The following is a 15,384-nucleotide window of genomic DNA, read 5'->3' on the forward strand; positions in this document are numbered from 1 at the left end:
TGATTGTGGAGCTGTGCAGCTTTACACACAGTTGCCTATCAGCCAGTGGTGGTATTTGAGTTTATCATCATGTCAATAAACCATTTCTGTCTCCCTCACTTCTCGGTCTCACATTTCCCTGAGATTCCTCTCACAGCTCTTCCCGCTGCTGAATTGTGCCAAAGTGCCTGCAGCTTTGAGCTTCCTTCCCCTTTGCTCTCATTTCTTCTAAACTCACTTTTATACTCAGTAATACTTACATAATTCAGGATGAAAGCAATTGAATAAATGGTTGACACTTTAAAAACATCTCTTTGACTTTTAATTCACGGCCTCCAAATCCTTAGCACCTAGCTATATTGGTAGAGGTGCTCAACAAATGTCAGTGATCTGAACTGAAACATTTGGATTCATTTGTATTTTTACTCTTAATGTTCCAAGTTTATTTTAAGTGTGGTTACGATGGTTGAGAGTAGTGATGGGGTTGGGTGTCTAGCAGTTTGGGAACTGAATATGGAGAAAGCCTTAGTGAAACCTCAAGTAATTATGGGTTTTGTATCAGATTATCTATTTTTCTGGAACTCTAATCTGTTTTAAAGCAGTTATGGTAATAACTAAAAGGTCAACAATACTTAATTCAGTCATTTACTGGGTACCTGGTTTGCTCTATGCTCTTTGTCTAACAGTTGGGTGCATTTCTTCCCTTTCTGATGCCTAGTAAACATTTGATTTATTTGCTTGCACACATTTAGCTGCTGTTAACTCAGGATTGCCTCCCAACATCATAAGGGCAGGGTCAAGGAAACCTCACTAAAGACACTTCGATGGTGATGTTGTTGATCTTGACTTCCTGTGCAGGGTAAATGGGAAAAGATTTGCAGCACTCAGGATACACCTGTGGAGGTCTCTGAGGACACCACCTTGATGAGCCTGGACACACTCATGAAATGTACTTTTAGCCGGGAGACCAATTGTCAGATAAACAGGTCAGTGACAGGAGGGCAAAAAATACTTTATTTTTTTTGTGTTATCTATGTCACTTATTGACATATTATCCCCACTTCTCTCTAGCACCCATGATCATTACATAAAAATGTTGTCTGAAGCCGTCAAAATCATCCTTTCCCGCACATACAGTTTCTTATTTCATCATGACATAATTTTCAAGTTGAGCCCTGCAGGCCGCCGCTTACAGAAGATAAGCAACAATCTGAATCAGTATACAGGTATTTCTTGGGTTTGGGTTGCCAGAATGCATACATTGTCTTAACTGTATTGTATCTGTGTAGAAGAGTAAGCCTCAATGTGAAGGAGAAAGAATTATTGTTCTTAGTGGAGCTTTTATATAGACACTGGTCAAATGAAATACAAGTTCTTTGAAGAGTCTGCTACATACATAGTAGTGGTCTTATGAGAAGTGTTCAACATATATAATTTTTATTATACATAATTTTACTAGTACAAATGTAAAATAAGAGGGTACTTAATATTTCTTTTTTGTGACAGAGATAGAGAGAGACAAAAAGAGGAACAGATAGGAAAAAAACAGACAGACAAGAAGGGAGAGAGATGAGAAGCATCAGTTCTTCGTTGTGGCATCTTAGCTGTTCATTGATTGCTTTCTCATATGTGCCTTGACTCATATGGGCTACAGCAGACTGAGTGGCCCCTTGCTCAAGCCAGCAACCTTGGGCTCAAGCTTGTGAGCCTTGCTCAAACCATATGAGCCTGTGCTCAAGACGGCGACCCTGGGGTTTCAAACCTGGATCCTCCATGTCCTAGTCTGATGTTCTATCTACTGCGCCACCACCTGGTCAGGCAATACTTAATATTTCAAAGCATAAATGTCATTTGGCTTTTCATACCATGATTGCAGTAATAATGACAACTGAAAAATATTCATGCTGAATAAAAATGACTAGGGGAATAGAGTAAATGTGGGCATACACTCAAAAAAAAGGAGGAAATGAAATGGGGAGTTGTCCAATGGCTATAAAGTTTTAGTTATACATGATGAATAAGTTCTACTAGGCTGCTCTACAACATAGTGCCTACAGTTAACAACGTTGTATTGGACACTTAAAAATGTATTATATAAGTAATTCTCAGGTTGAGTGCCCTTACCAGAACAACAAAATAAATAAATTTAAAGTAGAAACTTTTGGTTCAGAAATAAATATTTTTAATAAAATATAAATGTAAAAGTTGAAATAGATTAAGCTTTCTAACTAATTAAACATTACTTCTAATGAACCACAAATTAGAGAATGTTTATTAATTGGTTAGTTAATCCCCCTTTTGCTCCACTACTTAGTATTGGTATGACATTGGACAAATTACTAAATAGCTTTATCTTATTTTCATCTGTAAAATAGGGATAAAAAATCACCCAACTCATAAGTTTGTGGTAATGATTAATATCTTAATATATGTAAAACACTTCAAATAGTTTTTATAACTGAATAAATGTTAAATATAAAATATCTTTGCCCTCTAGGAAATTTGCAAGACAAACTTATGCATGCACACTCACACACACATACACATATATATATATATATATATATATACACACACACACACACATACACACACACACACACATAAGCATAGGTATTGCTAAGAGGACACAGATAAGCAGATAGAAGCAATTTAAGAAGTGATATCAGGTGGAGTAAGACATTACCTTCATCTCTTCCCTTGAACTTCTACAATTTGAACAGCTATACCTCAGCAAAAGAACTTTAGCTGAGTGCACAAAGACAACTGAAATGACTGTGCATTGAAACATCTAAAGATGAACAGAGAGGGACTGGAAGGTGAAAAAGTTAAAGACACAACCCCATAACATAGCTCTAGAGTGGTGAGAAACTAGTGTGTCTGCATTTCCTCCAGCCGGAGGAGCCAAGAGATTTGGGAGACACTCTCAGGAGTTGAAAACCAGAGTAGTAGCTAAGTGCAGGGACAAGGCAGAACCAGGGATACTGCTGGCACTCCCATGATCAGCCTATAGCCCACATTAGAGACAGAGAAAGGAAATCACAAGCTGCTATGAACCCCCAACCTCCCAGATACTGCCCCTCTTTGTTCTTAGTGTCAGGGTGCAGAGAATACCTTAGAACTACCTCTGCAGAACCATTGTTTCCTCTGAAGAATAAAAGTACTCTTTGCCTCATTACCAGTCTGTCAGGAGACAGGGAAGAACATGCAGCATCTGAGATTGCCACTACAGTACTGGGAAAAAGAAACAAGAAGGCAATAAAGCCCTCTCAGCTCACCCAGCCCCCATCACAGCTGCAGCATCACAGCAGAGGTCAGTCAGGGGATTTCACAAAGCTAAAATTTATAATCCAATGCCACCTACTGGAAAATGATGATGATGATAATAATAATAATAATAAACCTCTTGTAAATACACAATTAAGAAAGAGCCATTCAAAAGTGTCTGCTAGATAGAGAAGAAATACATCAAATACCATGAATTACCTAGAAAAAAATACAGTACAAAAAGGAAATGGAATCTCCAAAAAGCAATCTCAATCACATGGAAACTAGGGATTTGAATTACAGATAATTCAAAATTGATGTTCTAAAAATATTTAATGAGATATAAAAAAAACCACTGATAGACAATTTAATGCACTCAACAGACAAATTAATGAACAAACAAGTACTTTACCAAAGAGATTGAAACCTTAAAAAGAACCAAACAGAAATTCTGGAGATGAAGAATCCAATATGTGAACTGAAAAATGAACTAAGAAGAATAGCTAACAGAACTGGCCAAAGAGAGGGTAGAATCAGTAACATCGAAGACAGGTAACTGTTACATCCCTGCGAGACAGGCCGCAGCAGACCCAAAGTAAATTTTATACGTTTTATTGCAGACCTGCACAGGGACTGCAGGCAACCCATGCAAGGGAGCACTGCAGCCCCCCAAACCTGCGCAGGGGATGCAGGTAACCCACACAGGGGAACACTGCAGCCCCCCAAACCTGCACAGGGACTGCAGGCATCCCACGCCTCCAAAGAGACTGGAGCACTGCAGCCAACCAAACCTGCGCAGCCAACAAACTGTGCAGGGACTGCAGCCCCCCAAACCTGCACAGGGACTGCAGCTCCGAGCTTCTAAAATGGCTCCTTTTTATAGGGTGGCTATCTAGGATGAGCAAGCATCATACAGAAGCTGATGTGGCTGTTAGTCATTGGCTAGGGAGGTCGTGCACAGTTACAGGGGGGTATTACTCAGTGGAGAATTTCAAACATAAACTTCTGATAAGGGTCTCTGACTCAATGCAGGATGTTGCTGAACTCTTTGTTCTCAGCATCACAGGGACCTTGTACACTCTTGGCAGCCCCAGTATGTCAGTACTCCCTGAATCTAACATTCCCCCAATCTCTTTTGGGTATAAATCAAATCCTTGATTCTTCATCAGTGGGGAGAATGGTATAAGGCTAGGGCTCATGAGAATTTTCTACTTTAGCTGTAGCTATAAGCTAATTGGGTCAGGGGTCCTCCCTAGTATGTGCTGGCACGCTGATAGTGTGCCCTTAGTACTACAAGCTTTACGGACTAATTTCTTTCTGCCTTGCATTTTTCTTCTCTGTACTAACTTCTTACAACTTGCACAAACCTTCTGCAACTTACACAAACCTTCTGCAACTTACACAAACCTTCTGCAAATTACATAAACCTTCAACTTTTATGCACTTTCTTATCCAGGAATAACTGGCCTTCATAACAACTTACTTTTTCCTTTCCTTTTCAAAAGTACCTCTACACCTTATACCTTCTATTATCAAAACCATACAATTCCTTTCTAATTCATCAGAACTCTTAATTCCCAAAAACCTTAACCTTCAGCAAAGACTAAGTTAGTACTAAGTAATCCTCTTTTAAAGATTGCTTTTTGGAGGTGTCCTTTTCATAAGTAGCCTATTGGACACATGACCAATATTCACAGATTATTCTATAGTGGTAGCTATGAGCACATACATAACTTTCATTTACCTTGTAGCTTCTCTCTCAGCCAAGGGACCTACACCCCCTTTCTGTATGACTCATAGCAGTACATGCATCAAACCTTAAGATGACTTACTTGGCTTTCCTTTACCTTAGTTTCCCTCCCTCCCCAAAGTCTCCATGCGTGGACCAGTTAACTTCTGGTTTGTGGCTGAAGCAGGGCATGCTGTCCTTCTCAGGGTCAGCTTACAAGGGTTGGCAGGGTCAGTCTTCGCTGTCCACAAAGGTGTCTCTGCTGGGAACGCAAGCTTCAGCCAGCTGCGGTGGACCCAGGCGGGTATGCCTTCTACCTTGGCAGTAGTGGGAGTTGTCAGGATCATGGTGTCTGGACCCGTCTAGGTGGGAGTCAGTCCTTGGGTGGTGTACTGCTAGAAGTGCCTCTTGGACAGTCTTTGAACAGTTTGCTGAGTAACCTATAAAACCTGCAAGTACTTAGGGAAAGGGTGTTACATTTCCACACTTTGCAGTTAGAGTTTAAGTCTTAGTGACCACTGCTTCTAGCTGGAATTAGCAGCAGGTCCCAGCCTATAATAGGCATGGGGCATTGAGATAAGAGAAATAAAGGAGACACTAAACATAAATAAAGCAATAAAATCAGACTGTCAATACCCACAGTAGAGATCTTTGAGGGATAAATAAAACTTAAATATTCAAGCAAGGCATAGTAGATGGCCCTTGTGTTTACAAGAAATGAGATTAGCTTATCTGCTACTTGGAAGAAATACCTTAGGCTCGTGAACGATGTCCTTAGGCCTTCAGTGGCAATTCCCAGCATGCTGGGCAAGGTCAGGTCACAGGTAGCTGGAGCAGGGCTAGAAGAGACTGAACCCTCCCTCCATGGAGCAAGGGGGCAGCTTACCTTCTCATGTCCCTCTTTCCACAGCACAGGTGTGTCAACCAGTGGGACTGGGAAGCCTGGCAGGCTTCAGTTCAATGACCTTTCTTTCTACTCTGGAGCAGGACCTTGATAAAGCCCCTTAGGGCGCTGGAGCCAAAAGTTGGTATTTCCTGACTTCTCTTGGGCCTTATTTGCCTTTTCTGTTATTTCCTTGGTCATTATAGACCTTAAAAGCCATGCTCAGGAGATCTCACTGAGGGGCTTGACTAAGAGAGCAAAATTAGGAATACAACAACAGATAACCTCTAGCTTACTGCACTGTTATCTTTTGCCTGACTAAGCAGTGGCTCAGCCCTTGAGCCGGTGCCCAAGGGGGAGGGGCAAGTGCCTGAAACTGTGAGGGGAGCCTGCCGCTTCTCCTGCAGCCAGCTTCAGCCTGGCTGCCTTTTCTTTCTCTACCTCTGCTGCTATACTGGGCTGCACACTGACCATGCCACCTGCCTGCAGGTGGGTGCTGGTGATAGTACGCTAGACTCTCTATGTTTTCTATGGGTCTAGCAATCCTTGGTTTGGCCAGTCTGCTCTTAAGTTGGCCATTCTAGTAGCAGACAAACAAACCAAATATGCACACAAAACAAACAAAACTTCTAAACCAAAACCAAAGGGAGAAGGCAGCGTCCTGCGTTCCCGACTGGGTGAGGAGAAATCAGGTGGCGTCCCGCCTGCTCCACTACACCCTTTTCTAACCAGAGCTCTGTTTCCAAATATTCAAAGAGGAAGCTTCCTTACCAAACAGTCTCAAGACTCCAAATGTTTCAAATCAGCCAAATTCCATTTCAAACGGCAACTGCCGGAGGCTGGCCAGCTACCAATGTCTGCTGCAGCCCACTCCGTGAGGAGGGGTCTTACACGGTCTATCTCACTGGAGCCTCCATCTGTTACATCCTGGTGAGATAGGCCGCAGCAAACTCAAAGTAAATTTTATAAGTTTTATTGCAGACCTGCACAGGGACTGCAGGCAACCCATGCAAGGGAGCACTGCAGCCCCCCAAACCTGCACAGGGGATGCAGGTAACCCACATAGGGGAACACTGCAGCCCCCCAAACCTGCACAGGGACTGCAGGCAACTCACGCCTCCAAAGAGACTGGAGCACTGCAGCCAACCAAACCTGCGCAGCCAACAAACTGTGCAGGGACTGCAGCCCCCAAACCTGCACAGGGACTGCAGCTCCGAGCTTCTAAAATGGCTCCTTTTTATAGGGTGGCTATCTAGGATGAGCAAGCATCATACAGAAGCTGATGTGGCTGTTAGTCATTGGCTAGGGAGGTCGTGCGCAGTTACAGGGGGGTATTACTCAGTGGAGAATTTCAAACATAAACTTCTGATAAGGGTCTCTGACTCAATGCAGGATGTTGCTGAACTCTTTGTTCTCAGCGTCACAGGGACCTTGTACACTCTTGGCAGCCCCAGCATGTCAGTACTCCCTGAATCTAACAGTAACTAGAGATGATGCAGCAGAAAATAAACAGAGACTCAAGAATCAAACAAAATAATGATAGAGTCTACAAGAATTATCTGATTCCATCAGAAAGAGCAATATAAGAATAATAAGTGTGCCAGAAGAAGAGTGGAAAAAGAGAGTGGAAAGCCAGCCTATTCAAACAAATAATTGATGAGAACTTTCTAAACCTATAGTAAGAGTTACATTTTCAAATCTAAGAAGCAAACAGAACACCCAAAGAGAGCTTCTCCAAAGCACATTGCATTAAAACTTTCAAAATTTCATGACAAAGAAAGGATACTCAAGGTAGTCAGAGAAAAGACAAAAGTAACATATATGAAATAATGTATGGTGGTTCCTCAAAAAATTAAGAATACAATTACTACTATATGACCCAGCAATCCCTCTCCTGTGTATCTGTCCCCAAAACTTGAAAACATTGGTACAGAAAGACACATGCACCCCCATGTTCATCAAAGCATTATTCACAGTGGCCAAAACATGGAAACGACCAAAGTGTCCCTCAATAGAGGATTGGATAAAGAAATTATGGAACGTATATACAATGGAACTACTCAGCCATAAGAAATGATAACATAGTGACATTTATGACAACATGGATTGACTTTGAGAACATTATGCTGAGTGAAATAAGTAAATCAGAAAAAGCTAAGAACTGTATGATTTCACACATAGGTAGGCTATAAAACTGAGACGTATGGACATAGATAAAAGTGAAGTGGTTTCTTGAGGGAAGGGAATGTGGAGGAGGGCGAAGGGGACTTGAGTGAATGGGTGTGGGGGAGAGGGTGGGGAGAAGTGTGTAAAGAGGGACAAATATAAGATGACAGAAAATGATTTGACTTTAAGTAATAGGCATACAACATAATCAACAGTTCATATGCTACAGAAATATTCACCTGACACCTATGTACCCTTATTGACCAGTGTCACCCTGTTAAAGTTAATTTTCTATATAAAAATTTTTTAAAAAGTAACATATAAAGGAAAGCCATTCAGGGTATCATTGGACTTCCCAACAGAAACTCTATAAGCCAGAAGAGAGTGAACCCAACCATACAAAGTACTGAAAGAAAGAAAATTTCAGCCAAGAATAATATACCCATCAAAGTTATTCTTTAAATATGAAGGACAAATAGAAACTTTTCCATATATACAGAAGCTAAGGATATTTATCACCAGAAATCCCCCACTACAGGAAATACTCAAGGGGGTCATTCTACCTGCTACAAAAACCCAAAATGTCACAAAACAACACGTAAAACCTTCAAAAAGCTTACAGTATAAACAGGAATAATTTGTGACAACAAAAACATAAAATGGGAGAGGATAAAGGTCTCAATTAACAAAGAAGGATGGTGGACAGAAGCAATCATAAGACAAAAGACTATTGTATTTTTGAAAAAAATGTTTTAAGCAGTCTAATGGTAAGAACTCACAAAAAACTAAAACTGAATACATAGCTTAGGAAGAAAGGAAACAGAGGAAATAAGCATGGAATACCACCAAACAAAAACAACTCAGAAACACAAAAGAAAAGAACCAAAAGAGATACAGAACTACCAGAAAACAAAAGATGAAATAGCTTATAAGAAATCATCATACATCAATAATTAACCTACATATAAATGGACTGAACTCACCAATAAAGAGGCACAGAGTAGCAGATTGGGTCAAAAAACAAAACTCAACTATATGCTGCCTTCAAGAGACACATCTCAGCAGCAAGAACAACAGTAGACTCAAAGTGAAAGGCTGGAAAACAATTCTCTAAGCAAATATTACCCAAAGAAAAGCAGAGTAGCCTAGACATACACATATCTGAGAATGCTGACTTCAAGAAAATAAAGGTAACCAGGGACGAAGATAGACATTTCATAATGATAAAGAGGACATTGTATCAAGAAGTTTTAACACTTCTTAATATATATGTACCAAATCAAGAAGCACCAAAATATATAAAAATAGAATTGGAGATCTCAGTACTCCATTGACAGCACTAGATGGATCATCCAAACAGTAAATCAGAAAAGAAAAGTTGGCCTTAAATGACACACTAGACTAAATGGACAATTGACATCTACATAACGTCTTACTCCAGAACATCAGATTATACACTTTTCTCCTGTGCACATGGAGCAGTCTTAAAGATAGACCATGTGCTGGGCCACAAAACTAGCTAGCCTAGACAAATTTAAGAATATTAAAATTATACCAAGCCTAATTTCTGGCCATAATGCTCTGAAATTAGAATTCAGCTGCAAAAGAAAAGAAAAGAAATCCACAACAATGCGGAATTAAACAACATACTTAAAAAAAAAAAAAGACTGGGTCAAAGAAAAAATAAAAGCATAGATTAAAAGATAATATAGAAACAAATGAAAATGACATCATGACATGTTAAAACTTCTGGAATGCAGCAAAAGCAGTATTAAGAAGGAAGTTTCTTTCATTACAGGCCTATCTCAAGAAACAAAAGAGATCCCAAATAATCTAATGCAGTGGTCGGCAAACTCATTAGTCAACAGAGCCAAATATCAGCAGTACAACGATTGAAATTTCTTTTGAGAGCCAAATTTTTTAAACTTAAACTATATAGGTAGGTACATTGTTATTAATTTAATTAGGGTACTCCTAAACTGGCCTTTGCTAAAAACGTTCTCAATCTGATTGAGCCGCATGTGGCTCGTGAGCCACAGTTTGCCGACCACTGACCTAATGTTACATCTTAAAGAACTAGAAGAGGAAGAACAAAGGCAACCCAAAGTTAGTAGAAGAAAAGAAATAATAAAAATTAGAGCAGAACTGAATAAAAGAGAAAACAAAAACTATAGGAAAAAATAATACAACAAAAAGTTGGTTTTTTAAAAAGATTAATAAAATTGAGAAATCCCTGGCTAGACTCGCTAAGGAAAAAAGAAAAGTTGTATAGAAACAAAACTCAAAATGAAAGAGGAGAAGTTACTGCAGACTTCATAGATATAGAAAAGATCATACTAGAATACTATAGAGCACTATATTCCTTTTAGCAACTTATAAAAAGTGGATAAGTTTCTAGAACTATACAATCTTCCTAGATTGAATCGTGAGGAAATAGAAAACCTAAATAGATCAATAAAGAGTAAGGAAATAGAAACAACTTTCAAAAACCTCCCCCAAAATGAAGGTCCAGGACCTGATGGCTTTACCAATGAATTCTATCAAATATTTAAAGATGATTTGGTACCTATCCTTCTCAAAGTCTTCTAAAATACTGGAGAAGAGGCAATATTTCCTAACACATTTTATGAAGTCAACATAACCTGATACCAAAACCTGGCAAGGACAACACAAAAAAAGAAAACTACAGATCAATATCTCTAATGAATACAGATGCAAAAATTCTAAACAAAATACTAGCAAATGAAATACAACAATATACTTTAAGAAAACATATCACAAGCAAGTGAGATTTATTCCAAGAGCACAAGATGGTTCAACCTAAGCAAATTGATCAATGTAACACACCACATTAACAAAACAAAGGGCAAATAACATCATATCAATACATGCAGAAGAGGAATTCAATATGATACAAAACCCATTTATTATTAAAAACTCTAGAAAATAGATATAGCAGGAAAATACCTCAATATAATAAATGCCATATAAGACAAACCTCAAGCAATAATATATTCAATGGTGAAAAACTGAAAGCTTTTCCTCTAAAATCAGAAACAAGACATGGATGAGCTCTCTCACTGCTCTTATTCAACATAGTTCTTGAAGTACTAGCCAGAGCCATCTGGAAAGAGAAGGAAATAAAAGGCATCTATATTGGGAAGAAGAAGTAAAGGTATCACATTTTTCAGATGGCATAATTCTGTAAATAAAAAACCCAAAGATTTCATAAAAAACTATTTAAAAAATACAGTAAAGTCATAAGATAAAAAAGACTATTGCTCTCCTATATCCTAACAATGAAACATCAGAAAATAAATTGAAAAAAAATTACTCTCACAATTGCAAAAATAAATAAATAAAATACTTAGGAATAAACTTAACAAAAGATGTGAAGAAACTATATACTGAAAACTACAAAGCATTATTAAGAAGAAATTGAAAAAGACACAATGAAATGAGAAAATTTTCTGTTCATTGATTGGAAGAATCTACTTAGTTAAAATAGCTATATTATTTAAAATAATTTAGAGATTTAATGCAATCACCATTAAAATAAAATGTATCTTTTAAAGAAATGGAACATTGAATTTATAAATTGCTTTGGGTAATATAGACATTTTAATGATGTTTATTCTTCCTATCCATGAACATGATATATGCTTCCACTTTTTTGTATTGTTCTTGATTTTTTTTTTTATCAATGTTTTATAATTTTCTGAGTACAAGTCTTTAACCTCCTTGGTTCAATTTACTCCTAGGTAATTTATTTATTTTTTTGCAATAGTAAAGGAGATTTTTTTCTTAATTTCTCTTTCAGAGAGTTTATTGTTGGAGTACAAAAATGCCTCTGATTTCTAAATATTAATTTTATATCCTGCCACCTTGCCAAATTCATTTATCAGGTCCAGTAGTTTTTTGACTGAGACTTTAGGGTTTCCTATGTACAGTATCATATCATCGGCAAATAATGATAGTTTTACCTCTCTTTTTCAATTTCAATGCCTTTTATTACTTCTTGTCTGATTGCTGTGGCTAGGACTTCCAGAACTATGTTGAATACGAGTGGTGAAAGGGGGCACCCCTGCCTTGTTTCTGCTTAAGGGAATTGCTTTTAATTTGTGCCCATTGATTATGATGTTGGCTGTGGGCCTGTCATAGATGGCCTTTATCATGTTGAGGTATGTTCCCTGTATTCCCACTTAGCTGAGAGTTTTTATAATAAATGGATGTTGGATTTTATCAAATGCTTTTTCTGCATGTATTGATAGTATCATGTGATTTTTCTCATTCCTTTAGTTTATATAATGAGTCACATTGATTGATTTGTGAATATTGTGCCAGCCTTGCCTCCCCAGAATAAATCCCATTTGATCATGATGTATGATTTTTTTTCATGTATTGCTGGATCCGGTTTGCTAATATTTTGTTGAGAATTTTAGCATCTAAATTCATCCTGGATATTGGCCTATAATTTCCTTTCTTTGTATTGTCTTTGCCTAGTTTTGGAATGAGAATTATGCTCACCTCAGAAAAAGAGCTTGGAAGTCTTCCCTCCTCTTAAATTTTTTGAAATAGCTTGAGAAGAATAGGTGTTAGTTCTTCTTTGAATATTTGGTAGAATTCGCCTGTGAAGCCATCTGGCCCAGGGCTTTTGTTTGTTGGAAGTATTTTGATAACAGTTTTAATCTCATTTGTGTGTATGGAACCATAAAAAACCCTGAATAGCCAAAGCAATCCTGATGAAAAAGAAAAGGAAAAGAATGAAGATGGAGGTATCACACTGACTTCAAATTATACTACAGAATCAGGATAATCAAAACTGCATGATATTGGCAGAAAAATAGACACACAGACCAGTGGAATGCAATAGAAATCCCCAAAATAAGATCACATGTATATGAGTAAATACTTTTTTTGGCATGGAGCCAAAAACATACAATGGAGAAAAGAAGTACCTTCAATAAATAATGCTGGAAAAATTGGATAGCCCCATGCAAAAGAATGAAACTTGACTAGGGTTTGTCTCTATGCACAGAAATCAGTTCAAAATGAATCAACGATCTAAATGCAAGATCAGAAACAATAAATTACACAGAAGAAAACATAGGTACTAAATTTATGGACTTTAGCCATAGGGAACATTTTATGAATTTGACCCCAAAGTCAAGAAAATTAAAGGCAAAAATAAATGAATGGGATTATATCAAACTAAAAAGCTTCTATACAGAAAAAGAAACTAGCAACAAAACAGAAAGTCAGCCAACCAAATGGGAGATGATATTCACAAACAACAGCTCTGACAAGGGGTTAATATCCAAAATATATATAAAGAACTCACAAAGCTCAGCAACAAACAGTCTAATTTCAAAAATGGGGAAAGGACCTGAACAGATGCTTCCCTCATGAAGATAAATACCAACAGATATACGGGGAAAAAATGCTCATTTTTGCTAGCTATTAGAGAAATACAAATCAAAACTACAATGAGATACCACCTCCCACCTGTTAGATTGGCTATCAACAAGGCAGGTAATAACAAGTGTTGGAGAGATTGTAGAGAAAAAGGAGCCCTCACTGTTGCTGGAGATGTAAACTGTTAAAGCCACTATGGAAGATATTATGGTGGTCTCTCAAGAAATTAAGACTAGAGTTACCATATGACCCAGCAATCTTTCTACTGGGTATCTACTCCCCAAAAAATAACTCAAAATCACTTGTACACAAGGACACATGTGCCCCCATTTCATCACAGCCTTATTCATGGTGGCCAAGACATGAAAACAACCAAAGTCTCCCTACATAGCGGATTGGATAAAGAAGATTTGGCACATATATATTATACAATGAAATACTACTCAGCTATAAAAAATGAAATATTGCCATTTGCAACAACATAACTGAACCCTGAGAATATTATGCTAAGCAAAATAAGTAAATCAGAAAAAGCTAAGAGCTATATGATTTCACACTTGGATGGGATATAAAACTAAGACTCATGGGCATAGACAAAAGTAAAGTGATTACCAGAGGGCAGGGTAAGGGGCAGGAGAGTAAAAGGGGCCAATTATACAGTGACAGAAAGTGCTTTGATTTTGGGTGATAGGCACACAATGCAATGAATAGTTAACATGCTATGGAGACGTATAATTGAAACCTATGTGTTCTTATGACCAATTTCACCTTATTAAATTTAATATCAAAATAATAAAAGAGAAACAATTTAAGACAAAAATAGACATTATACATAGCAGTAGTTTTCAAACTTGTTTCCACCATTGCCCACACAGAAAATGTTAACATTTGTATGTTTTAGTGGACTAAACAACAGTGGACTTTTGGCATCTACATAGGACTTGGTGAAAAAACATTTTTACATTTTTTTCTATTTAATAATTTTGATTAAAAACCAAAATTAATAGGGAAAAGATAAAATGTTAAATTAAAATTTTTTAATTAGCCTGACCAGGAGGTGGCACAGTGGATAGAGCATTAGACTGAAATGCTGAAGACCGAGGTTCAAGACCCCGAGGTCTCCAACTTGAGCACAGACTCATCTGGTTGGAGCAAAAGCTCACTGGCTTGAGCCCAAGGTCGCTGGCTCGAGCAAGGGGTTACTCAGTCTGCTGAAGGCCCGCGGTCAAGGCATATATGAGAAAGCAATCAATGAATAGCTAAGGTGTTGCAACATGCAACAAAAAACTAATGATTGATGCTTCTCATCTCTCCATTCCTGTCTGTCTGTCTCTGTCTGTCCCTCTCTCTGACTCTCTTTCTTTAAAAAAAAATTAAATTATAGTTGACATTCAATATTATATTATTTTCAGGTGTACAGCATTCTGGTTGACATTTACATGACTTACAGAGTAGTCTCCCTGATAAGTCTAGAACAGGGGTAGTCAACCTATTTATACCTACCGCCCACTTTTGTATCTCTGCTAGTAGTAAAGTTTTCTAACAGCCCACTGATTCCACAGTAATGATGATTTATAAAGCAGAGAAGTAACTTTACTTTATAAAATTTATAAAGCAGAGTTACAGCAAGTTAAAGCATATAATAATAATTACTTACCAAGTACTTTATGTCAGATTTTCGCTAAGTTTGGCAGAATAAATCTTTATACAACAACTTACTATAGTTAAGTCTATTTATTTATACTTTGGTTGCCCCGCTACTGCCCACCTTGAAAGCTGGAATGCCCACTAGGGGGCAGTAGGGACCAGACTGACTACCACTGGTCTTAGAACCTACATAACACCATACATACTTATTACAGTATTATTGATTATATTCCCTATGCTGTATTTTACATCCATGTGACTATTTTGTAACTACCAATTTGTAATTCTTAATCCCATC

General features: G+C 37.8%; 1 protein-coding gene and 1 long non-coding RNA gene across 2 annotated transcripts in view; one reads left to right on the forward strand and one right to left on the reverse strand.

Moving 5' to 3' along the window:
- The window catches only part of LOC136400113 (cytochrome P450 4X1-like), a 62,454-nt gene that overhangs the window by 31,048 nt on the left and 16,022 nt on the right, over window positions 1-15,384 (forward strand). Inside the window, exons 5-6 of the mRNA XM_066376207.1 lie at window positions 838-965; window positions 1,051-1,205. Of these exons, the coding sequence (XP_066232304.1) occupies window positions 838-965; window positions 1,051-1,205 (283 nt within the window). The remainder of the gene's footprint in view (window positions 1-837; window positions 966-1,050; window positions 1,206-15,384) is intronic.
- Window positions 4,385-5,451, reverse strand: LOC136400114 (uncharacterized). Its single transcript, XR_010750254.1, has 3 exons — window positions 5,094-5,451; window positions 4,674-4,990; window positions 4,385-4,633 (listed from the first exon to the last, which is right to left on the reverse strand). It is a non-coding gene; the product is annotated as an uncharacterized lncRNA (long non-coding RNA).

This window comes from Saccopteryx leptura, chromosome 3, assembly GCF_036850995.1.
Source record: "Saccopteryx leptura isolate mSacLep1 chromosome 3, mSacLep1_pri_phased_curated, whole genome shotgun sequence".
NCBI lineage: Eukaryota > Metazoa > Chordata > Mammalia > Chiroptera > Emballonuridae > Saccopteryx > Saccopteryx leptura.